Source organism: Protopterus annectens, chromosome 3.part0 (assembly GCF_019279795.1).
Source record: "Protopterus annectens isolate FY-2018-M chromosome 3.part0, PAN1.0, whole genome shotgun sequence".
NCBI lineage: Eukaryota > Metazoa > Chordata > Ceratodontiformes > Protopteridae > Protopterus > Protopterus annectens.
Window position 1 is genome coordinate 1,266,604,106 of NC_056731.1, and position 25,697 is coordinate 1,266,629,802.

Genomic DNA, 25,697 nt, shown 5'->3' on the forward strand with positions numbered 1-25,697 from the left:
CCAGAGACAGAATCCAGTTGAGGGTGGACATACCTTCAGCAGTCAAGGGGAATTCCTCAAGGCTGGGCCGGATCAAAGGGAAGGTCCCCCAAGAGGAACTGAGGTGTGAATGATCCTGCATGATTAGGCAGCCTGCAGGAGATGTGGAAGTAGTAGGAGTCCTGAGTGGGGACCACAGCTGGGGAAGGAGGTCTCTTGGATGGGTCAAAGGGAAGGCCTGGAGTGGTGCATCTAGATGGAATTTTGGAAGAGAGTGTGAGGCAGATGGCAGTGGGGCATGGAGAGCTCCTGCTTGGGCAAAGAGCATCTGGCCTTGCCCAGGACATGAAAGCAGGGGTGTACCAAAGTAGTAGGGCAGCCCATGGGGGGGGGGGAGAGAGAGAGTGTGTGAAGGGCCCCCAGCCTAGCGAAAAGGTGCAGAGGAATTACAAAGTCCCCCACATGGGTCTGGATTGGTAAGTTGGGGGGATTCAGAAGTCCAGATGAGGGTGGACTTGCCCCTCAGCAGCCAAGGGGAGTTCCGTGAGGCCATGTGGGATCAGAGGGAAATTCCCCTGAGAGGCACTAAGGTACATATGATCTGGTATGATTAGGCAGCCTGCAGGAGACATGGAAGCTATAAAAGCCATGAGATGGGGACCACTGCTGGGCAAGGAGGTCTCTTGGCCGGGTTAAAGGGCAGGCCCAGAGGGGTCTGCCCAAATGGAAGTCTGGAAGGGAGTGCCAGGCAGACAGTGGCAGGGCCTGGAGAACTCTTGCCGAAGTATAGGGTATGTGGCCACATCCCCATCCTGACAGAAATCCGGAAGGGAGCATGATGTGGAAAGAGGTGGCGCCATGGAGATGGACTTCCAAACGCCACATTTTCCTGCACTCATTGCCCTTGCAGGTGTTTGGCACTGGGCTCTTCCTGTTTACTCGCTGTTACTAGTGTCTGAGGATGGATTTTTTTTTTAAAGTATGGATTTAAGACTCTAGAGTGAGAAATATTCTTCATAATGAGGTAGAGTTGAGAGGAATAATGAAAGGGGAAGGAAAGAAAGAAAAAAATGGAGCTACATGGATGAACCAAACATGGAATTATTAAAACTTTTAGAAAATCGCCAAGTTTTGGTTATATGGTCAGTTATTATTCAGAGACACTTTAATACATGTTAGAGAATGGGCTTTACTGTACATCAACACCCTGACTGGAGAACTAGCATTCTCCAGCAGGGTATTAATGTACAAGTAATGCCCTCTGAAAAATGCGTCCACCACTTCACAGCAGCATACCAAGCTGCCTTGGAACTTGGACTGAAAAAACAGAATGGCCGCCATTATTTCACACTTGCTAAGCAGCACTATGGCTGTTTAATGAGTGCAAAATATATTAAAAGTCGAAAAAAAGAAAAACAAAGTGTGCATGTGTTTGTGTGTTTGAGCGTATGTGTACATGTCAGTGCATGCGAGAACAATTGAGCCATTATTTTAAACTCGCTAAGCAGTGTTTTTGCTGTTTAGTGAGTGTAAACACAAAATGAAAACTCCAGCAAAGCTAGAACTTCCACTGCGCGACCTCCCAAACCTCTTGTATCAGAGGCACATGGGATATATGCAAATGATCCTTATGAACATCAGGTGTTTCAGCTAATTGGCGATTCTGAATGCCCATGACTTGTTTCGTCATTTTAATGGACAATTTCAGGCCAATAAAGCCTGGGGTTTGGCTTTAATGGCCTGAAATCGTCCATTAAAACAACGAAACAAGTCATGGCATTCAGAATCGACAATTAGCTGAAACACCTGATGTTCATAAGGATCATTTGCATATATCCCATGTGCCTCTGATACAAGACATTTGGGAGGTCACTCAGTGGAAGTTCTAGTTTGCTGGAGTTTTCATTTTGTTTTTACTGATTGTTGTTTTAGTGACCTTCTCATTTATTGTTTGTTTAGTGAGTGTAAAATCTAAATATAAAAGAAAAAAGTATGTGTAAATGTATGTTTCTGTTTCTGCATGTGTTTTTCTGTCTGTGTGTGAATGCATGCGTGAAAGTGAAGTGTGTGTGTGAGTGAGTGTGTGAAGAGTGCGAGCGATCCAACACTGGCAGCAACATCATTCAAAAGGTTTATGTACCTCTCTTCTCTTAGTTAAATGAGCAAAACATAAAATAAATGGGGATGAAAGGCTCAAAACAGGACCATATTCCTGTTTAAAAGGACTTGTGTTAGCATGCATTTTCTGAAGGGCAAGGGTATGTGAGTGTGTGTGGGGGTGTCTGTATGACAGAGGGTAAGACAGTGAGATAGATGGAACACTGGCAGCAGCAAAGAGGTTTGCATACCTCTTGACCTTTTAGCTCAAGAAATGGGGATAAAGACTGAAATAAAGGGTGAGCAAAGGCTCCAAAACGGCAACATATTTTAAATAAAATTAAAACGTAAGCTGAGCAACAAGATTTGTGTTAGCATGAATTTTCTGAAGGAAATAAAGTCTGAAAGTCAAATGTATGTCATTACTTAGTGACTTCAATCCCAAATGACTGGAAAGAAACCATTTTAGCAATAAGGGACCAAACAATAAAGCAAATATCTGGATTTTTTTTTTAAAATGCTATATTTTGGATGTAAAATGCCTCCTCTAACACCATTTATTTATTTATTTTATTTTTACATTTGTTAACCGGGGGTGTCTGAGCTGAAAAGGCCCTTTTTCAGCAGAGGCCCGGGGAGAAAAGCTCCACAAAGAAAAATTACAGATACATTTAGTTAGACATAATCAGTATACACACAAATTACAAAAGACATGTTTTTACAGTGGTATGCGGCACATCAACAGTTGCAGTGGAGAAAACAAAAAAATATTAATTTAAAAATAAAGGTAATTAATAGATTTGTGGTGTACAGCTGAAATTTGGAACATAGGTAGAATACATACATAGTACACGGGTACAGTACATACATTGTAGATTAGCCAGTGTTTGTGAGTAAGATTGAAAACTATTATCAAGTACTCTAGATTTAGTATGTATACCTTATCCACTTTCACTAGGCTGGGGAGCATTCATGGCACTGCCAACTTTGCTTGAGATGTTGCCTGAAGAGGTCTTTGAAGGAGGCTTTGGATGATGTGTTTTGAATGCTAGTGGGGACAGAGTTCCATTTTTTAGCCACTGAACTACTATATAGTGCATCTCCAAAGCTATTGTAGCTGTTGGGGACTTCTAGTAGAAGTTTGCTTGATGATCTAAGAGGCCTTTTGGCTAAGTGATGTTGTACTAGGTTTTTGAGGGCAGGACACTTATTGGGGAGGTAACAGATAGAATGACAGAGGCAGAGCTGATTGTAAGTTAGGAGTTTGGGCAGTTCAAGCCAGTGGAACTGTCTCAAAGCAGTACAGTGATGAGTTCTATATGAGCATTTTGCAGCAAAGTGGGCAGTTCTGTTATAGCAGACTTCCATTTTGCTTAGTTTAGTTTTGTTGAGATTAGTCAGAATGGGAGATGCATAGAGTAGGGTGGATAGAAGATGGGAGCGAGCAATGGCTGATCTTGTGTTGCTGGTAAGAAATGGTTTGATACGGTAGAGTGATCCCAGTTTGGCATGTACTTTTTTAATAGTTAAGTTGAGATACGTATCAAATTTTAGGTGGGAGTCTATGGTTATTCCCAGTAGCTTAGCCTGTGCCACTGGAGTGATTGGAGTAGCATTTGTGGAGTAAGAACTGGTTATAATCATAAGCTGAGTTTTCTTTGTATTGGGGATAAGTTGGGCTTTGGTAAGGTAGTTTTCAACGTCAGAGAATGCTATTTATTTATTTTTTTTATTTTACATTTGTTGACCGGGCTAGTCTAACTGGATATATGTCCATTTTCAGTAGAGGCCCGGGGAGAAAAGCTCCAGGACAAAACAGATGAAAAAGTAAAAAAAAAATTGTGTAGAATAAAAATAGAGTTTAAATAGAAAAAACATACAAAATACTGGGATACATTTTCAAGACACTGGTTTGAATCATCTACAAGATATTAACACCCTATTAAAAAACACCCTCTGAAAAACAAGAGTTTACATAGAAAAACATACAGAATACTGGGATACATTTTACAACACACTGGTTAGTAATCATCTACAAGATATAAACACCCTGGTTAATAATAAATACAAAAATAGAGAAGACAATAGTTTAAATACTATTTACAAATATATAGAAAATGACATTTATAATGAGTCAAATCATAGAAGTTACAGATAAACTGTTCTGATTACATATACAATAAGTACAAAATTGACAAAAGAGGGAAAGTAAAAAAAGTAATCTTAATCAGTTAGGGTTGTTACAAGGGCATAGCCATTTTGTTCTAAGGAGTATTTTCAGTTGTTGTTTGAAGAGGGGTAGAGAAGGAAGAGAAGTTAATTCAGTAGGTAGAAGGTTCCAGTTTTTCCCAGTAGAGTTTGAGAACAGAGAATCACCTGCCAAGTTGTCTGACTTACTAGTGTTAATTAACTATTTATTTGCTTATCGTAAGTTAGTGAGATTTTTATAGGGGGTGATGATATTTGAGAGTATTGGGGTATTATTTGGGTGGTAGAGGATCCTATGAGCAATGATAAGTTGACTATATTGAAGCTGATGAGGTAGTTCAAGCCATCCTAGTTGTTTCAGATTATTACAGTGATGGGTTCTATAGGGATTACCAGTGGCAAATCTAGCAATGTTATTATAGGAGGTAGCTAGTTTGAGACGATTATGTTTTGACAGAGTGGTATAGATTGGTGAGGCATAAAGGAGTGTTGAGATTAGATGAGAATGGGCAATAGTAGATCTGGCTATTGGAGTGAGGAAGGATTTGACTCTATATAGAGAGCCCATTTTTCTGTTAACTGTTTTTATTGTGTTATTAATATGGGAGCCAAAGTTAAGGTTGTTGTCTATAGTAATTCCTAGAAGCTTAGTGGTACTGTCAGGGGATATGAGGGTACCATTGTTAGAAGTAACAGAGAAATCAACAGGTATGTGCTTCTGGGTAGGGGTAAACAGCAGGAGCTTAGTTATTTTTAGGTTTAAGGAGGAGGCAGCGTTTTAAGAACCATGACTCTATTGTGTGAAACATTTCCTGAGTTAAGGACTGTAGTTCTGATGATTTGGCTGTGCAGATTATTGTTGAATCATCTGCATATTGTATACAGGTTGCATGAGGAGTAGCTTTGCAGAGATCATTAATAAATATAGAGAATAATAAAGGACCAAGAATAGAGCCCTGGGGAACACCTAGTGTAACTGTGGTAGTTGAGTTGTTTGCAGGAGGGTGGGAATGTTTTGTGCAGCACAGATTAAGGTAGTGTCATCTGCATACTGAATGTTAGATGCATGCTGTGTGGTATTTACATATGCTACAGCAACTTAAAAACATTAGGTGGAGGAACTATTTTAAATCCAAAACATATAAAAAATATATAGTAATAAAAGAAACATAAATAAGAAAGTAAAACAGAACAATTTTATAATGAGCCCATTCTCCAAGCGCAATAATGCCCTCTAGGGTGTGTGTTAATGTGAAATTAATGCCCTTCCAGTAGTATAGGGCATTAATTGCACATTACACTTACCCTGGAGGACATTATTCCTTGCTTAATGAGACGTCTGTGGGATAAACAATGAGGCTCTGCCTGTTGCTGTGGAGGACTGCTGACGCTACCGTTGTTGCTACGAGACGTTCAGCTTAGAAACGCAAATCCTATGTGTACGCGCAATGAGGTCAAGAACGCACTTTCCTGACGTCCTTGTAGGTTTGTTATCGGCTAGTATGTTTTTTTTTTGCGCAATATTTGTGATATGGGCTGTTTTTTCGCTAAACGTGATTCATGTTCGCACGCAGCAGACGACGGCGTGATCGATACACAGAGCATTTAGCTCATGTAAATGTGGGCCCAAAGATCAGTTTGCAGGATTGTGGTAACGTTTGGTGAAGACTTGTGTATAAATGATGGGGGTGGACATGGACCCGTTGTTTCTTGCCTGGAGCTACTTCAGACGGAGGAAATTTCAGCTGTGCTCCGATCTCTGTGCCCAGCTTTTGGAAAAAAATCCACACGATCAGGTACGGTAATGAGTGAACCTGCCCTTAAATTAAAGAGTGCGCAAATATCTTTTATGGAACTTACGGTAGTAAGTACGTGGGTGATAGGCGTGGTCGGCGCTCGCAAATAAAATGCCTGACGGCGACTTGTATTTTTGCTAAAGCGGGGTGAGGAGGTTTAAAAAAAGGGACGTATTTTTACATTACATCACAACAGTAGAATATACGTCTCGTTTGTCCTACCCTGGTATATAAGAGCAATGTTGTGTATAGTTCTCAACCTCTCTTACTTTCAGAATCTGGGATAAATAACGAAATATTCAGGGACACATTAATAATATCAATTAGAAAAGTTGACAGAATGAATGAATGTGAGTTAATATAAACAATTTTGAAGTAAAATAATTTTCTAACTAATTATTTTCTTCCAAGATTGTTAGTTGTAGGAAGATAGAGCAGAAGTTTGTCAACATTGGGAAATTGGGGAAATTTGAGAGGTACGGTGCTGCTGTATATTGTGTTGCACACACCTTATTACCTCAGACTCTGCGTTGGGCGTTTAAAGCATGCACTAAACTTTATGTATAGTTTATAATTTTGTTTAAATCACTACGTATGTTAAGTAACTATACTTATGCTTTGAGAAAAGTTTTTAACCACATTGGTGACATGGCATTGGGAATGTAGTATTTTGCTATTTCTCTTTCTCTGGGGATGATGAGTGTGAATGTGGAGGCAGAGTTCATAAGCCTACTTAGGGAACAGAGTAACACCCATACCTCTCGATCATAAAGAGCAAGAAATCTGGATAAAGCCATAAATAAAAGTGAGACAAAGGCCCAAAAAGGGACAGTATTTAGATATTGCTCTTACAATGTTAGAAAGTTGATAAAATAACCGGTTTTGGATTAGCATGAATTTTCTGAAGGGTATGAAGGCTGAAACTCAATGCCATTATTTTCTAACTTCAGTCTTTAATGATTTGCCACAAAACCACAGTTTTATGAAAAACAGACCAAAAATATGAGGCAGAAATCTGTACAGTTGAGGTGTATGGCTAACCCGTACTGCATGTTAGTGTTAAAGACTACCTCAAACAGCCTTACTGGTGTTGAGTCAAAAACTGTTTGTTGATTAAGCAATAACCGATGATGTGGTGTGGTATATTGAAGATTTGCCCACGGTTGGTGTAATTAAATAAAGCCAACCATGGGTAAATCTTCAGTATACCACAACCACGGAGTCGGTTATTGCTGTTATACAATGACATTTTAAGATAAAAAATACTTTTCTTAAATAATGTCTTTGTATAATGGCACATTACTGTTCTTCCACTGGTGGTGGTGGTATACTGCTTCCTTGTGTTTATGTACTGCGCATGCATATGGGACTTGTGTTCCCACGCATACTCAGTACATCAATGCTTTGAAATGGCAGCAACGGAGAAAAGAAAGTCTCCGTTGCTGTTTTTTTTTTTTTAAGTTTTGGACACTTTATACCAATAGAAAAAAGTTCGGGCGACCGGACCTTTTTCTGTTGGTATATTGTGGGATTTACAACTGGAACGCTGGCTAATCAGCATGCACATTTTGTAATATTAATGGGGGGGGGGGGGGTCATTGTATAATGAAAATTAACCCAACAGTCGTTTCATGGAGGAATGGGTGTAGCCTGCGTGATTGACAAACCAGAAGCCGTTGAACCAATATGCAAATGTGGCATGATTGGCATGGCATGCAGATATGCTAGTGACCTCATGCATACATTACCGTATTTGTGGTGGAGCAATTTGTGAATGCTCTGTAAATAGGTCATTTATGCAAGCGGAAAAAATTAATGTAAGGTCGGCAGTGTACATTTTTAGTGACAGTAGCAGTAATTCTGTGTAGCACATGCATGAATGCAACACCCTGATCTTGGTAGTCTTGGAACCACTACAACAGTAATATAAAGTCAAGTATTACAGACTCCCAATACCTCTGATTTACTTACCATGCACTATCACTGAAACATTGACAAATTAATTTGGGCAATGTACTTCAGTTGACCATCTCGCATTTATTAATCTGTGTATCTCCCCAGTTGTTGCCAGACTGTCTCTAAGTAAGGTCTTTGTACAGTTTTACATACGTGCCACAACTGTTCTACTTATGTGCCTTTAGACAGTTGTAAATACATCCTAGCATCAGTAAATCATAATATTTGTAAAGGATGATCATCAAAAGAAAAGAAACTGCTATTTGGACTACGCAGTTACAGTTTTTGAAATTAGTTAATGAAGGGAGTGCACCTTTGTAGCTGCATACCCCAGGTGACTGCCGTAATTTAAGTTTTCCATGAGTTTGTAAAAATGTATGCACTACTAGGTGGTCGTAGGTAAAAATGGGAACTCTGAAGTGAAAAGAGGGGTTAAGGGGAAAAAACATTTGTGTGTGTATAGGTAACAAAGTGAGCTGTGTTACTACTACTACCTTTAGACAGTTAAAATGGATAAATTTTATTTTTGAAGGATGATCAGAAACAGAAACAAGGGCTGCAAGAAGAACATGGAATGCTGCAGGTGTTGTGTGACTTGTAAGACATCCCCCTTTGAAATAGTTGTCTGTGAAGTGAAAAGGGGGTGTGCAGGTGGACTTGCTCCCCTGCTAAGGGGAAAAAATTGTGTGTCTGTGGTGAACCAAGGCATCTACCTATTAGTCATATAATATGCAAAAAAAGTGAGCTGTGTTACTATGGGCCTGTTCTGATTTTAATCCGTTAACGTGATGTCCGGGTTTTCCATGACTATTTGTAAGTTAATTTCAACTATCACTGGCTCAACAAGCCCATTTTGCATTGCTTTTGCATTTAATTGCAGAACTTGAATTTTTGGTCACTAAACATGTCTGCATGTATGTGCTTGCCGATCACAATGAATATTCATGCGGACATGAAACACTAGGCAGAGTTCATAAGCCCACTTAGGAAAACAAAGTAACACCTACTGCATGTTAGTGTTAAAGACTACCCCAAACAGCCTTACTGGTGTTAGAGTTAAAATTGTATATATATTTTTTTAATTTAGATTTGGGTTGGATAAGTATTTTGTCCTACATACCGTCATACATCTAAACCATCCCTAATTTTCAGGGTCATCCCTGAGTTTGGTTAAGTTTTGCTCTGACTCTCCTAATCCCCTTATAACACTAGTGATTTTGGGGCTTAAAGGTGGTGGATTGCACTTAATAATTAGAGTTGTACACTCTAAATTCAGAAAATATATATCCTCTTAGTTTGTAATTACTCAAGTTAGTAGTACCAGTATTTGAAAAAGTGTGGATTTCTCCCTGATTTAGAGGCAAGAGATTGAGAGTTATGCCACTCCTTGGCTAACGTTAGGAATTCTAAAATGAGCACTGCTGTCTGTGAATATGGGCACACAGTGTGCTCCTCTCAGTATAACCTAAATAAACAGTGTCTGGAGACTATCTTTTATAATACTGTGTGGAGTGGTTGGGGTTTGGTTCCTTTCTTTATCCTGCCTAGTTCCAAAAGGGGGCAGCCCCTCTTTCAAAGTTGTAGAATGTACAGTGCTGAAAGCATAGACAATTTAACTGTATTTGCTTATCTTTTAACCAATATCCATGCTATTGCTGAACAGTTTTATAAAATGTGGTACTCCTTAAAAATTGCTGTCGCTCTGCTGTTTTTGACAGAAGGCCAAGAAGTCTGCACATTAGTGAGCAGCAGCTAGTCTGCTAGCACAAATTGTTTTATTTATGCTCTGTTCTTATCAATTCCCTTTTTCAACCCCTACAGGAAGTGGATGTCATCCCTCACACCTCTGCTAAAAATGGACTGTTTTGTGTTTGAGTGTGTATTTCCTTATTATGGTTTTTGATTTGGGTATTAGTTATTTTAGTCTGCTACAGGATGTGTGGTACCAAGTCCCAATCTACAAGCATTCACGTTTTATCTAAACACATTTGACCTTCTCCTATATTAGCAATACAGTTAAGTGTAATATATATCCATCAAACACTGAAAACCTGAAACTGTAGTAGAATAATGGGAAATTAATGCAGGAAGCAAATGCCAGTAAAGTGATATACAGCACTGCCCTTTACTTCTTTTATTCTGTTTGCATTTATCCATGGTTTCTTATGCTTTTCGCTGCAGTTTTTCACTGCTTGACCATACTTTTAGACTAGGTTTATTCTGTGTAGGCCATCTTGTCTAACCCCCCTTGTTTGTCAGTCTCTTTATAACAAGAGCTACAGGGATTAATATTATGATTTACGCCACTGACTTCTGATGTTACTGCATTCTGTTTGTAAGGGGTGTGCATTGTCCCCCCCCTTAACTCTCCCCTCAAATAGTTTCTTCACAAGAAAGGAAAGACTGCCAGTAGGAGCTGGCAGACAAATTTTATGGCTAAATGTACTTAGGGCTGGGAGTGGGGCTGATCACAACAGGATAACTGAAAACCTAGGATTTGTGCTTTGTTAATACTTTAATAGCCATAAATTTAGTATGTTATTGTACAAGCATAATATATGCTGTTTTTACAGGTGTAGGACCTACTGCCTTGAGTTCTTGACATGCTTAATCAATGTGTTTGCTTGCATTTTTTTTCTGTTTTGGATATATATTTTCTAAGGTAATTGTAAGTTTGAGTTGGTGAGTCACATTCTAGCAAATTTTTATAAATTCATCTGAGGTTGTATGATCTTGGAGGATTTTATATTAGGTAAGGGGATGTAGGGGACTGTTGAAACTTGCCTGCTACTTCAGTAATGGCTAGTATTTTTTGTGACATTTCACTGCAAGATGAGGACTTGAAAAGTGCACTGCCTCCATTGACTAACCCTTAGTTTCCCTTTCTTCACAAACTAGTGCATGGTTATAACAGAAGCGATAGATCTGCAGCAGGTCGTCATGCTGAAGTGTTCTTTGCTTTGCAGCTTTAATTCAGACATCTGTTTGTAATTCTTAATAATCTGCTGTCATTTTTCTTAATTCAACTGCTTTACACTATTTCACATGTTGGACTGGCATAAACCACATGTGAGCATAAGTCTGCTTATAAACTTGCCTATAATCAAGACTAGATTTGGTGATTAATTGTGTTCTGTCCATGTTGGCAAGCTCTTGAAAAGACTTCTAGATGTATGGGTTCAAAATGTAATTGAAAGGTGGATTTCTACACTAATTGGAGATGTCATTGTAGCATTACTTTGTATCTGCATGTATGGAATTTTCATGTATCAGCTAATACTCCTACTGAGCTACAATCCCTTACACAAAATGCATTTAATACAGTGGAACAATGGTTTTTAAACCGTTGCCTTCTACTTAACCCTAAAAAAACAAACTAAACTCCTACTTTTTACTCCTACTCGTAGGTCTGCCCCTCTTCACTTTACTCTTACATCCAACAATGGGACTCTCATATCTCCTGACACAACCACCAAACTTCTTGGAATAACCATAGATAATAATCTAAACTTTGACACTCATACTAACATCACTATAAAAACAGTAAATAATAAACTGGGATCCCTTTACAGACTCAAACCCTTCCTTACTCCTTCAACCAAAATCGCTATAGCTAGAACTCATTTAATCACTAACTTACTGTATGCCTCACCTATATACACCAATCTCTCAAAAAGCAACCTAAACAAACTTGCTACTGCCTATCACTCCATTGCTAGATTTGCCACAGGATCTCCTTTTAGAACACATCACAGAAACAACCTAAAACAACTAGGATGGCTAGAGTTTCATAACCAGATACTATCTCAACAACTCGCTATTATCCATAAGAGCTTGTACTACCCCACCTATACACCTATACTGACTACCCTCATTACCCCCTACAACAATCTTAAGAACCTACGCTCCTCTAATAAGCCACTTATTACTATCAACAAATCCAACAACTCGGCTGGAGATTCTTTATTTTCTAACTCTGTAGGCAAACACTGGAACAGACTTTCCTCTGAACTCCTATCTCTGACCTCCATAAGACTATTTAAACTAAAAATAAAACAATTTCTCAGTTCTCACTGGCTTTGTCCTTGTACTAACCCTGACTAACTGTCTTCTCTGCTCCTAACAAGAGTATATTCCACCTACTTACATCCTCTTGCTGCTTCCTATATATCTTTATCTCACTGTATCATATGATACATTTGTATAATTTATCAACAGTATATACTTTTTTTATCCTGCTTCCAATTGAAAACTACTAATTTGTTTTTATTTGTATTGCATTGCATATCACCTCAGCATGAGCTAGGTATGCTTGTAATGACAACTGTACCTAATTTGTATGTCTGTAATCTGTTTAGACCCTTTTTAATTACCATTTATAATTCTTTGAATTTGAGACAATTATTACAGTCATATATTGTGTCCGTGTATGGCTGTAACTGCTTAGAGCTATTTTACTACTGTTATACTTCTTTGAACTTATTATTATTTTTTACTGTATAAAATTATCTGTGTTTTGAGCTTTTCTCCCCGGGCCTCTACTGAAAATGGATTTTATTCCAGTTAGACTAGCCCGGTCAACAAATGCAAAATAAATAAAAATAAAAAATGTATCGGAGAAACTAAAGATTTGCATTAACATTTATTGATTTTTTTTGTCCATTTTTATACTGGTGTTGCATGTATTTTTGTAGTTATGTTGCCTTATATGAAAATAAGTACCGAGTTATGCTCTATATGCCTAGTTCATAGGTAGGTACTAGGCTATTGGCCCTGGAGCCTATACAGGCCCAGCCAAAAAGGTACCCTGGCTTTTGCCACCCAAGAAAATTATTTCCTGTGCCACTGTTGAGCAGAGCCACAGAAGTCATCCTCGGGGTGAATTTCCTATTTCCCATCCAATAATCAAGATTTTTCTTGAAGAGTGCTAATGAGGAGCTTTGTTTGATATAGATAGGTAGTTTGTTCCAGAGTATGAGAAGTCTCTGGGACAGGAATCTATCCCTCCGGCATGTTCTGTTTATTGTGGTGACAAGGTTCAAGTCCCTAGAGCGTGTAGCTCGGAGGGTTTGGGATTTCTTTAAGTGAAGCATGTCCAACAGCTCTGGGTTTGACATAGCTTTGTATGTTAGGTAGAGATCACCTCTGAGTTGGTGATATGCGACTGAGTAAAGCTGGAGTTTTTTGAGATGGTCTGCGTAGGGCATCTGTTTGAGACCAGTAATCCTCTTTGTGAGGTATTTCTACGGCCTTTCCAGTTGTTGTAGATGTTTTGTGAGGTACATACCAAAAGGGGCATTGTACTCTATAATGGGTCTAATGAGTGATGAGTAGAGGGGAACAATGACCTCTTTTTTTTCTGGATGAGAAACCTTTTGTGATGGGATGTGCCACGTAGAAGGATTTCCTGACTACTGTGGCGATGTGATTATCAAAGGAGAGACTACTGTCCACCTGTGTCCCAAGGTCTCTTATCACACTTTCGGTGTTAAGTATACTACCGCCTATGTTGTAGTTTATGGGTACAGAGTTTTTACCAAAGGGGATGACAATGCATTGAGCTTGAGGCCGTGGCTTTGACACCAGGCATCTGTCTCAGTGAGGCCCTTTTGCAGGATGTCCACATCGTTAGGAGTTTCGATTATGGCTTCTAGTTTGTAGTCATCTGCAAACTTCGTTAGCCAAAGACCTTCTGTGTTAGCCTGTACTTCAGAGAAGTAGATACCAAACAGGAGAGGACCCAGGACTGAACCCTGTGGTACTCCACTTGTCACTGGTCTGAAGTCGGATTTGGAGTCTGCTACTTTCACAGTGTGGGTTCTGTCAGTGAGCCAGTTGGCAACCCATCTTGTGACCTAAGGATTTATACCTAGTTTAGTGAGTTTATCTATAATTCCAGAGTGGGGGATGGTGTCAAAAGCATTGGCAAGATCTAGATAGGCTGTGTGAACCACCTTACCCTTGTCTATGGCTTTGGTGACTGCTTCAAAGAAGTCTGTTAGGTTTAGGAGACATGATCTGCCTTTTACAAACCCGAACTGGGTGGGGTCCAGAGTTTGGAGATTACCAATGTCTTTGTTTATAAGTTCCATGATGACACGTTCCATGGCCGTGCAGACCAGGCTCGTCAGGTTAATGGGGCGGTAGTTCCCGGGGTCCGTGGTTAGACTATTTATTCATGTTTATTCTTTTGTAATAATTTTTTTATTATACACTGACGTTAATTGACATTGTTCATTCATTAAGTTTGCATGATAATTGTTTCTGGAACTTTTCCCCTGGCACACTACTGAAAATGGGAAGTACCCAGGTGGGCATTCACTGGCATCAAATACAATAAATACAGTTATATGTCCAACAGTAAAGTGTAATCTTTGTAATTTTATGACTTTCATACATGAGGGTCCGCATTACGTTTTATTGTGTTCATTCACTTTATCCTTGTCCTGGAATTTGTGCTGTTAGTTCATTTTAGCCTTCTTCAAAAATTTGTGTTGTCAACAACTAATCACTTTGAGGCAACAGATCAAGAGTTGAAGTGACTATTGGTGTACTGCAGGTTGTGGGAGAGATCATTCCTGGTCCAGAGATCTTAATTGTGTGTTTCTATCTGTTGGTGAAGAGAACTAGATCATCCTTTGCACCGAAGACACAAAATAGGGTGCAGCAGTGGAAGGAGGGCAGTACCTGGTCACCAGTAACATTGGTGTGAAGTTTCTTCTGGGAAGGGGACAGAAATGACATCTGGAGAGGTACCACTGAGATCACAGAATAGTTCACTTACAGGAAAAGGACATTAGACTGTTGGAAAGAGTTTAGAGAAAACCACCAAAAGTGGGCATGGGATAGACTGGTAAGGAGATGACCAGAGGCTAAAAGATTTTCTGTCCTAGTGTTTCCTGAGACATTGCCTTTCCCACATCTTGAGCACCTCGTCTATCTCTCGCACTCATCCATCCTGTAATTGTTTCATCCAACCCCATACTTGGATCCCCATATCTTTTATCTTTATTTTGATCCTGTATTATTCTAATAGCACTGATCTATTTTTAATAGGCCTTTCTGATTCAGGTATTAAGCCTGACCTGCTTAGCAAACACCAGCTTAGTGACAGGTTAATTGCCATAAGAGAAGCAAGCAAGCAATTTAACACATAATCTTCATTGACATTTTATTTATTTATATTTTGTTGACCATGATAGAGCAACTCAGCAGAGTCTAGTTTGAATTTAAGCTTTGGAAGAAAAGCTCCAGTGCTAATAAAATGAAAATAAGCGATGCAGACAAAAGGTTAGTAGTGAGTGCAGGCTTGAACAGCAAAATTACTAAACTATGATACAGGAAGGACAGCCCTGTTAAAGACAAATTCATGCATTTCTGGTTATGGATTTTAGGTGAGTCTGATTTCATTATTTATTTGTCTATTTTTGTTGACCGGGAAAAGTTCAACTGGGTAAAACCCATCCTCAGCAGAGGCCCAGGGAGAAAAACTCCAAATGTAAGTTACACATGGTGCACAATTATAATAGGGTATAACATCTATGTTTGAGCTTATTTGTGTATTTTTTAATTATTTCTTGCATGATAATAGCATTTTAACCCAAACATGAGAGAAATTAATATATATCAGATCATTATTGAATAGAAAATAAACTACAATAATAGTTAATGTGTTTATAGCATGATTGTTGCAGGGAAAAAATCAAACTGGTGCATTTTTGAGGTTGGTAATAACTTGCAGACAGGTAATAATGTAGCTTAAAAATTGATGATATGAGAGATATGAAAGGAGAAGTTATGGAAATGAGCAGGAGGATAAATGGACAGAGGAATAATTGTAATTAGTGGTGGGGGGGGGAGTGAGAGAAGGAGAAAGAGTAAGAGTTTGGGAAATTAGTGCTGTGCGAGGAGGAATAATAAGGTACAAAAGTTTGGGAAGCAAAGTGGCTATAAGAGTTGGAGAAAAGTAACCCAAGTCAAGCTAGCCAGGTGAGCAAAAAGAACAGAGCCATCTTTGGAATAGGTGCTGTTTAAGCAAAGTTTTGAAACTATTTAAGTTTTCTATCTGTTTTAACTGTGTGATGATTTCATTACAGAGTTTTGACTCGTAATAGGAGTAGAGTGAGTCTCCAACAGTGTTGAATGTCTTACTGGTACATAGTAAAAGTTAAGGCTAGAGTGAAGGTTTCTAGTGGGTAAATAGTACAATACTTTCTAATTTTGTAATAGCAGGAGGTTAGTTTTACGCATAATGTTGATATTAGCAAAAATAGCGAAAGCATATAATAGAGAAGGAAGGTATGTTGCTGCTAAGATAATCCTTGCTTGATCTGTCAAGTGCAGTAGTGTTTGGCCATAGAGAGAGTGGAATTTTTTCTGAGTTTTCTTGGTGGACCAAAGTATGTGGTGATCATATCTGATGCTTTCATCTTTTATGACTCAGAATGATTTAGTTTGGCTTATGGTTTCTATTTTTGTGTTAATTACCTGAGATGGTATGAACTGTGTTTTTCTGGTTGAAGTGGTGTTTTGGAGTAAATGGCATACACTTTTTTTTCTTTGCATTAAACAAAAAGTTAGAATTTTTTAGCCATATTTCAATGACGGTGAACAATTTTTAAGTGATTTTCCTGTAATTTTGTTATGGATGGGGCAGAGCAGATAAGGGCTGAATTGTTGGCGTATTGAATTAAAGTGGCAAGTCATGTAGTGGCATGACGTTTATGAAAATATTGAGTAGAAGGGGTCTGAGTACTGACCCTTGGAGAACACCAACAGAGATTGGCTTAAATGCTTAAGTGCTGAAAGGTTTTGTTGCCATTTGGTTGCCTGCTTACAATTCCATCAATAACTGTGAAATCAGGAGAGAGGGGTAAGTGAGACCTAGACTTGTAAGTTCAGAGAGGAGCTTTTGGTGGGGCACTGTGTCAAATGCTTTGTAAAGGTCAAGTTAAAGTGAATAAATGAGGTTACTCATTCCTGTATTGGTTTACTATGTTGGTGAAGTTGAGGAGGACAGTAGTAGTACTGTGGTGGGGCCTGCCTGATCCGTGAAAAAATACGATGGGCAAAAATGTAGTTGCAAACAATATTTGTATAAATGGGTGTTGCTGTGCTGATCAGCTGTGCATTTCATTGAAAACCCTATGCATTGTGATTCCTCATTGAACACATTGTATTGAAATTTTATTTCATTGAAAAGTGTATTACCAGAAGTATTTTTTGGGTAGTATTAGGAGTTTGAAGATGGGAGGGGGGTGTTGGAGCTTTGTTCCCATAATTGTAATAGGTTAAGAGATGTCATGAACGTGACACTGAAGTTTGAGGTTGGGGCATTATTAGCCAATTAGGGGCATTTATTGCAAGAATGCCTCTGTATATTGAAAATGGTTGTGTGCATGTACATCTGTGCAGAGTCTGAAAGTATTGGTTTACAGGTTGGTTATTTATTTCATCTTCCGTATTTTGTACTGTTACTGTAGTTGGTAGTTGTGACTTGACAAAATGTCTTGCGGTTATTTCTTGTTTTGATGATGTATACTTTTGAGTTTTTGTAACATGTAAGTCACTAATCATATTACTTTGGCTGGTATCAGGCCTATGTGCCTATTCACACACACACACACACACACACACACACACACACACACACACACACACGACGTGTGTTGTGTGTGTGTGTGTTTGCACTGTGCATGTGTTAGTAATGTTAAGCACTATGTGGGGCAGAAATTACGGTAAATCAAAAATTAGAAATGATTCATGAAGATATTTACAGTACTGTGAAGAGTCTAGCTAAACAAATAAAGGCTGAGGGAAAGTTTTAAAATGAACTACTGCAGGGATACTGAAGAAAAATGATGGTAGTAGACGTAATGCTAAAAGGGAAGAGGAGCATTGTGGGATGGAACAGGAAAGGAGGTTGGTGAGGTGAAGTGGAACAATAAAGTGGACGAGACGAGAGATGGACTATTGGGTAGGTAGGAGAGACAAAGCCATCTAAACAGCTTCGAAAAAGGAGTCAGGTTTGTCCTTCTGTATCATGTTGACTCTCTAGTCACACAGACGAGAAAAGCCTGCCAGCACAAATTGTTGAGGCTATGAGCTATTAATGAACTGCTTCCTGTAGCCCTAGGTTTGATTTACTCAGCTTCTGTTTGTCTGTTGTATGACTATAAGCAAGTCCCTTAAGTAGTGTGTGCTGGCCCAGTTGACTAAGAAAGAGAGAGATGTTTTGTATTGAACCTTAAATATTCGGTAGCAAATCCAACCAGACGTGATCCTAAAACTGAACTGCAGGCAGATATATTTGCCACTGCCCCCAGAGTCATTCCTGTCTATGTCATGGACCAGTTCTTCCCACAACCATTCCAGCCATCCTGATTGAGATGGGTTTCTTGAAACAGTATAAGAATTGCATCATTCTGGATAACGGTCGTCTATTATTCAAATAATGTAACAGTGTGTGAGAGGTACTTATGGAATATCTTTGGATGCAAAAATCATGCACACAGTAAACTCGGACACCAAAATTGTCAGCAGTACACCACATGTCACACCACTCCAAGGCTATCACAATACACATAATCTGTCATATGCTGAGGTTTTAAGGATTAACTTGCCTAAACCTCAAAAACCTCCAAAACACAACAGAGGCGGAAAGCACACTCAGCAATGTAAGCCTACCTCTTCACATAGCACAAGGAGTCCCAAAGTCATAGATGCTAAGGTAGGCATCGACCCAACTAATCATTCTTGTCATAAGTGACTTCATTGTAAGACATACAGATGTGCCTCTTACCAGGCTGGGCAAGGAAGGAGTGATGGGTAGTTGCTTGTCTGGTGCCAAGATCCATCAGATCATGCATGCATTCAAGTTGTTGAACAACAATTACCACTATGTCTCTGCCTTTGTTCATACTGGTGTTGGTGACTTGAGATGCATCTCTGTGGACAGTATAAAGAGAGACATGATGGAGCACTCAGACTGTGTGTCCAAGGCTGGTATGAGCCTAGAATTGAGCAGTATTCCACCTTCTCCAGGGATGATGCCAAGCTATAAGCAAAGAGTAATTGACTTCAGTAACTGGCTTAATTTTTGGTGTTATTCAAAGGGAGTCCAATATTTGTCCACCTGTGAGGATGTGATCAACGGACCAAGCTGTTTTGCCCGGGATAGCCTGCATCTGTCCCCTCTAGGGTTTTGATTATTAAAAGAGACATTGTCCACCCTCGGTGTCTTTTTTTAGGGAATGCCAACCTGATAAACTTACCAACATAAAACAAGCAAAGGAAAATATGAAAATGTTAATGGTTAATGCTAGCAGCCCAAACAAAAAACTCCACTCCCTACAAGCCCTTCTCACCCTGGAGGATACTGATATCTATGTATTGACTGAGACACGATTTAAAATAGTGGAGAACACTTGGCTGTGCAGGGCTATAATGCCTTCCACACATTTAAACCACTACTGTGCAAGAAGGAAAAAAAGTGGGTGTGGGTCAATCTAAAATTCAGATCAAGGCTGGTAAAGAAGCATGATGCATTAAAGCTTCTTTATGTTCAGATAAACATCAAAAAGTCCTCTACCATTAGCTAGCTCTAGAATTTTCTCCCATGACACAAGAAAAGCACATTGCCTTTTTACAGGAACTGGAATCACTTTGTATTAAACATAATACCATTTTCTTAGGTGATCTAAACTATCCAACTGTACTCACTAGGGGAATAACATATTGGATCTTGTCCTTAGTGATATGGGAGAATCTTGCAGCATCCCTTGCATATTTTTATCACTTTTTAGGTATGACTATAAGGCAGTCTCCTTCGAAGTAAAACTCAAACCAGAGATCCTTTCCACCCAAGGTACCATTAGAAATTTCTTTAAGACAAATGACGTACTCCTAAGCAATACATTGGCAAGCTGCAAATCCCCACCAAACTCGGTTAACTCCACTAAATGCACAGAAATGTCCACCACCACACTATACCAGAATGTAAACAGCTGCATATATGCAGCTGTACCCTGTAGGAGCAAGTGCAGGGCATCCCCCATTAACAAACCCACATGGGGGAACCATAGTATCGTCAAGCTTTATAATAAAAGGAAAATAATTTTGACCAAAACTAAGAGTAATTCCAAGAATGTTAGAGCCCTTATCACTGAAATAAACAACTCGGGAGTTTAACAGAATTCACCAAAGTCAAGTTTGAGAATAAAATAGCTACTTAAGCTAAAGGCAATCACAATATGTTTTTAAGTTATATTCCTAATCTCATAAGCACAATGCAGCAAGGTGGTGAGCTGATTGATTGTGAATGATCTTTCTTACACTGAGGCTAAAGATATAGTAAACCTACTGGCTGATAAATTTAGCTCTAACTTTACCCTTCTCTCCCTTCCGTCTTTCTCTCAGAGTATGCCTGAACCTCACTTGCCTGTAGCTATCACACAAGACCAGGTCCTAAAAGTGCTGTCAAATATTTAAAATAAGCATGGGTCTTGAAAATATCCCTGGATATATATTAGATAGCATGAAGCAAGATGTAGCCACATTCCTAACAACACTATTCAGTCTCAGCCTCCATATATGTTTTGTACCTAGCGAATGGAGAACAGCTAAAGTAATTTCCCTGCATAATGGAAGACCTTCCACAGACCCAGGCAGTCACAGACCCATAAGTCTGACCAGCCTCATGCAAAGCCATGGAAAGACTACTTATGGAACTAATCAGTCAAGACATAAGGAACCTCCAAACGCTGGATATATCCCAGTTTGGATTTGTCAAAGGTAGTTTGTGTGTACTTAGCCTGGTGGATTTTTTTTGATAATGTAACCAATGCAGTGGATGAAGACCAAACAGTAGACACCATATAGCTTGACCTGGTCAAAGCTTTTGACACAATTCCCCACTCAAGAATAGTAGAAAAGCTAAATAAAATGGGGAATAATCCTCCATGTCACCTGCTTGATTGCAGTATGGCTCACAGGATGCAGGAAGTCCAAAATAGGGGAAGTTACCTCCACAAAGAAATTAGAACCAGTGGAGTCTCCCAGGTTTCTCTGCTAGGACCTCTGGCATTTACATTTCTGAAGTAAAAGCCATATACCTTTATTTTCCTTATTTCTAGACTTCTCTAAAGCCCTTGACATAGTTTGTCACAGCAAGCTTCTATTTCAAATGTCCTCACTAGGTCTCTCTGTCCACCCTTCTGTGGTTCAAAAGCTACCTGTCTAATAGGTATCAGTCAGTAAAATGACACACCATACTCTGTCCTTACCTCCCATTCACCAAAGGTGTACCACAAGACTCTATTCTTGGTTCCCTCCTCTTTAACATTTTCACCAACACCCTCTGTACATCCATATAGCAGGCCACCCTAATACAATACGCAGATGTTTCCACTGTCATTTGCGCATCTGACAACATGGTACACCCCAAAAAATTACTCATTGGGTTTTAACAGATGCTGAAGTATGGCTTCATAACTCATAACTCATTCTCAACTCAAAACCGACCAAGCTACTGCTCCCCCCAAATTCCTCAGTCATGTAAAACAAAATTTGAAGTCCTTTCTCTTGATAGTACTACCATTTGAAGCCACTTCTCATAGCAAATTATTAGGAATAATAGTGGATGATAATCTTCCATTCAACCTGCATATACAAAATTGCATAAGAAAAACTCATCAAAAACTAGGGGTGCTTTACAGAGCCAAAAACTTTCTGACTGAAGCAACTAAAACTACACTTGCCACTATTTATCTCCTCCCCACACTTCTTTATGGTGCTCCCATCCTCGCTAACCTCCAGGTTTCAAAAAAATTAAACTTGAATGATGCTGTAACAAAGTTGCTAAATTTGCAGAAAATATCCCTTTCAGAACCCACCACTGTATAGCACTAAAAATCCTAAATTGTTTAGAAATGCCCCATCAACTAACATTTACACAGCTTCTTACCAGCTATAAAATTATCCAGCATCCATCTGCTTGTCCAGCAGTAAAACACATTCTCCACAATTATGTTCCCAGACAGTCAGTGCGATCCAGTGACCAAACTCTCCTGTCTCTCTACAAACCTGTCAGATCTGCTGGGCAGTGTCTGTACTCTTACAAGGCTGCTAAGTTCCGGAACTCCTTACCTGTATCCATCGGGTCAATACCCTCCCTTCCATCTTTCATAACCACTCTGAAAGACTTCCTTTTGGCATTTATATAAATGAAAACAAACTATCGTGACACAATTCTAGTTGCAAACATTATACATTACAAACTATGTTGATACAAATGTAGTTGCAAGCATCATACGTCACTTATCTCTTCAATCATTGTCAGTCAAACATTAGCTCATTCAAAACCTACCTTCTTTTAAACTTCATTCCTCCTATGCATGTATTGTTCCCACATTTCCCATTTTTCTTATGTAATTTGCCCCTACCCTTTTCTAAAGATCCCAATTCCAGTTGTTATCCCTGTTACTGTATTTGCTACTTCTAGTAAAATTGGTTTAGACTGTGATTTCCATTTTCTTGTAACTGCTTTATTGGTAGCCACCATAATTAGACTCAGCAAGGCCTTACTGTGTTGAGGCAATTTTTATTCTGTATCATAGCTAAAAAAAAAAATTCCTTAGTTAAACTAATTTGCTCACCCAGTATTTCTGTCAAAGTAGTCTGAAGGGAATCTTCAGAGTCTTGTAAAAAAGCAAAATAGGAGCTCATGGATTGCCAGACTGTTAGAGGAATCCATTGCTGTTCAAACAAAAGTAGTAATAGTTCACATAACACGAACCAACCACAGTAATGAAAATGTAACAACGTTAGATAAACTGGACCACTTGGGAGAACTTAAACTAATGTCTTAACTTTAATATTTAGTTTACAGAGAGTAAAATAACAAAACTATTATGTCAAAGGACAAAAGCTCTTAATAACCTATTGAACTTCATCAGAACTGTTGTAAATACAAGTTATCCTTCTTTAAATACATAAGTCACATGGCTACATCATCAATTGATTTAAAAGGCAGACAAATTAGGAATTAAAGCAAAATGTGCCAACAGTGTAAAAAGCTACAGACTGCTAAGATTGACCCATGTCTGGCATACAAGGCATCCTCCATCCTAATATTGGTGGATTTACTGCACATCAGCAGGTCAAATAGCATTGGAAATATTTTGTTTAAATAACTAAACCTCTTCAGCAACATCAACAGAATGGTTTGGAAGGACATGTATATTTTGCAGGGAGTACTGCTGCTGTGAAACATACTCCCCAACCATGTAAAACAAAGTTCATCCCTGTCCATATTCAAACTCAACTTGAATCTATCGATGGGAAACAGAAAATTTACCCCAAGACTGCCCCTGTACTCTTAATAGACAGAAGCAACTTCTGAATGTTTATCTCCTGCATGCATCTCCTGAAATTATCAGTGGTATGATCCAGTTAATTTTATTTATTTATTTATTTTATTGACATTTGATTATCGGGAAAATCTGATTGGGTAGAAGCCCAATTTCAGCAGAGGCCCAGGGAAAAAAAAATCCAAGTTATAACAAAACATTTTAAGAACAGTAATTTTACATTCTTCAAAAATAAAACAAAATATGCAGTTTAAAGAATTGTAACAAATTGGACATAATATAAAAATATTGTTTAAGAATCGATAAAAGTATATAACAATCATTTCATATTTAGAGAAAGTTTACATAGTTTGTAGAGAAATTAAAGGTGAGTTAATGTAATACAAATAGGAATTGCTACATGAAATGAAGAAAAAAACAGGCTTATGGTGTATTTAAAGAGAAAATCAGAGAAGAAAATTATATAGCAGTAAGGAAGTGAAGAAGGGAGAGAAAGGAGGTATAAGGAATGAAAAGGTACTTGTTCACATTTAGGGCTATATGTTATCCTGGTTTTGAGCAAGAACAAAGACAGATTTTAGCTAGGAAGTCTTTTGAGTGGTTTTGAAAGATTGGAGGGTGGGTATAGACGTGATGGATACAGGTAAGGAGTTCCAGGCCTTAGCAACCTTGTATGAGTATAAACAATACCCAGCAGATTTGCTAGGTTTATAGACAGGAGTTTTTGGTCACATGATCACAGTGACCATCTGGTAACATAGTTGTATTGAATGTTTTGCTGGACAGGCAGATGGACACTGGATAATTTTATAGGTGGCAAGAAGTTGTGTATATGTTTGTTGATTTGGTAGTTCTATCCAATTTAGACTTTTCAGTGCTATACAGTGTTGGGTTCTAAAAGGACTGTGCTGCAAATTTCGCAACTTTGTTATAGCATTGTTCAAGTTTCATTTTTTTGTGAAGCCAGAAGTGGTAGTAAGGATAGGAGCACCATAAAGAAGAGTCGGGAGCAGATAAGTAGTGGAAAGTGTAGTTTTAGTTGCATCGGTGAGAACATTTTTGGCTCTATAAAGCATCCCTAGTTTTTGAGTTTTTCTTATGGAATTTTGAATATGCAGGTTGAATGTAAGATTATTATCCACTATCACCCTTAATAGTTTGCTATTAGAAGTGACTTTAGTGTTTGTATTATCAAGAGAGAGGACATTACATTTAGTTTTTTCATGAGAGAGGAATTTTGGAGAAAAAAGTAGTGGCTTGGGTCTTTTGAGCATGAGTTGTGAGTTGAAGTCCTGTTTCAGTGGCTGCGAAAGCTTCCGGAGTAATTTTTTTGGAGGTGTACCACATTGTCAGATGTGCAACCTCTGCATATTGTATTAGGGTGGCCTGTTTTGTCGATGTGTAGAGAGTGCTGGTGAAAATGTTAAAGGGGAATTCACCAAGGATAGAGCCTTCTGGTACACTGGTGGTAACTGGGAGGTAAGGAGAGAGTATGGCGTGTCATTTTACTGACTGATACCAACTGGACACGTAGCTTTTGAACAATAGAAAGGTGGGCTGAAAGCGACCTAGTGAAAACATTTGAAGGAGTTAGGTGTAACTATCTGTGTCAAAGGCTTTAGGCAAGTCTAGAAATAAGGAAGAGAGTTTGCCATTATTTCTAGCTTTATTGGTAGTATCTATATAGGTTAGAAGGGCAGTGCTACTACTGTCGAAGGACGAAGGCTATGTTGTGTTGGGGATTGGAGTTCTTCCTGCAGGATATACTCTAGTGATTGGTTTTGTATACATTTTTCAAGTATTTTGGTGAGGGGACATAAGATTGCTATAGGTCTAAAATTATCCATGTTGGATGAATTTCATCTTTTGTTCAGAGGGATAATGTTTGACTTTTTTTCCAGAGGTAGGGAATGTGGGATTCCTGGATTGACTTAGTTATAAGGTTTGAGACAGGATAAGCAGTGCTGTTGGCTGCTATTAATAGATAATTGTCAACCATGTGATGGATAAGGTCAATCTCTAACCAAATGAGATGGGTTAATTCAAGCACAAAAAGGGAAATTGCATAGACTAGAGTAATATTTTCTGTTGAAAGCTGATTATTTTTCTAAAATTTTCTTAAGCTCCATTTGGTGGAATATAAATGCATGCCATGGTAATCCTCCTCCCTTGCCAGCAATGCATTACTACCACAGATCTGTCTACCATTGTTTTCTGTTTTTCTCTTCTGTCTCCACTGGAGCTCTTCTAGCAATCTGTATAAATTTTCCTCTCTCCCTGATGGTCTTAATAA

At 38.7% G+C, this 25,697-nt stretch overlaps 1 protein-coding gene across 1 annotated transcript in view; it reads left to right on the plus strand.

Moving 5' to 3' along the window:
• The first annotated feature begins 5,696 nt into the window (after nucleotides 1–5,696).
• LOC122796726 (tetratricopeptide repeat protein 8-like) overlaps nucleotides 5,697–25,697 on the plus strand; it is a 306,505-nt gene continuing 286,504 nt past the window's right edge. Inside the window, exon 1 of the mRNA XM_044065428.1 lies at nucleotides 5,697–6,080. Coding sequence (XP_043921363.1) covers nucleotides 5,964–6,080 — 117 coding nt within the window. The 5' untranslated portion in view covers nucleotides 5,697–5,963. The remainder of the gene's footprint in view (nucleotides 6,081–25,697) is intronic.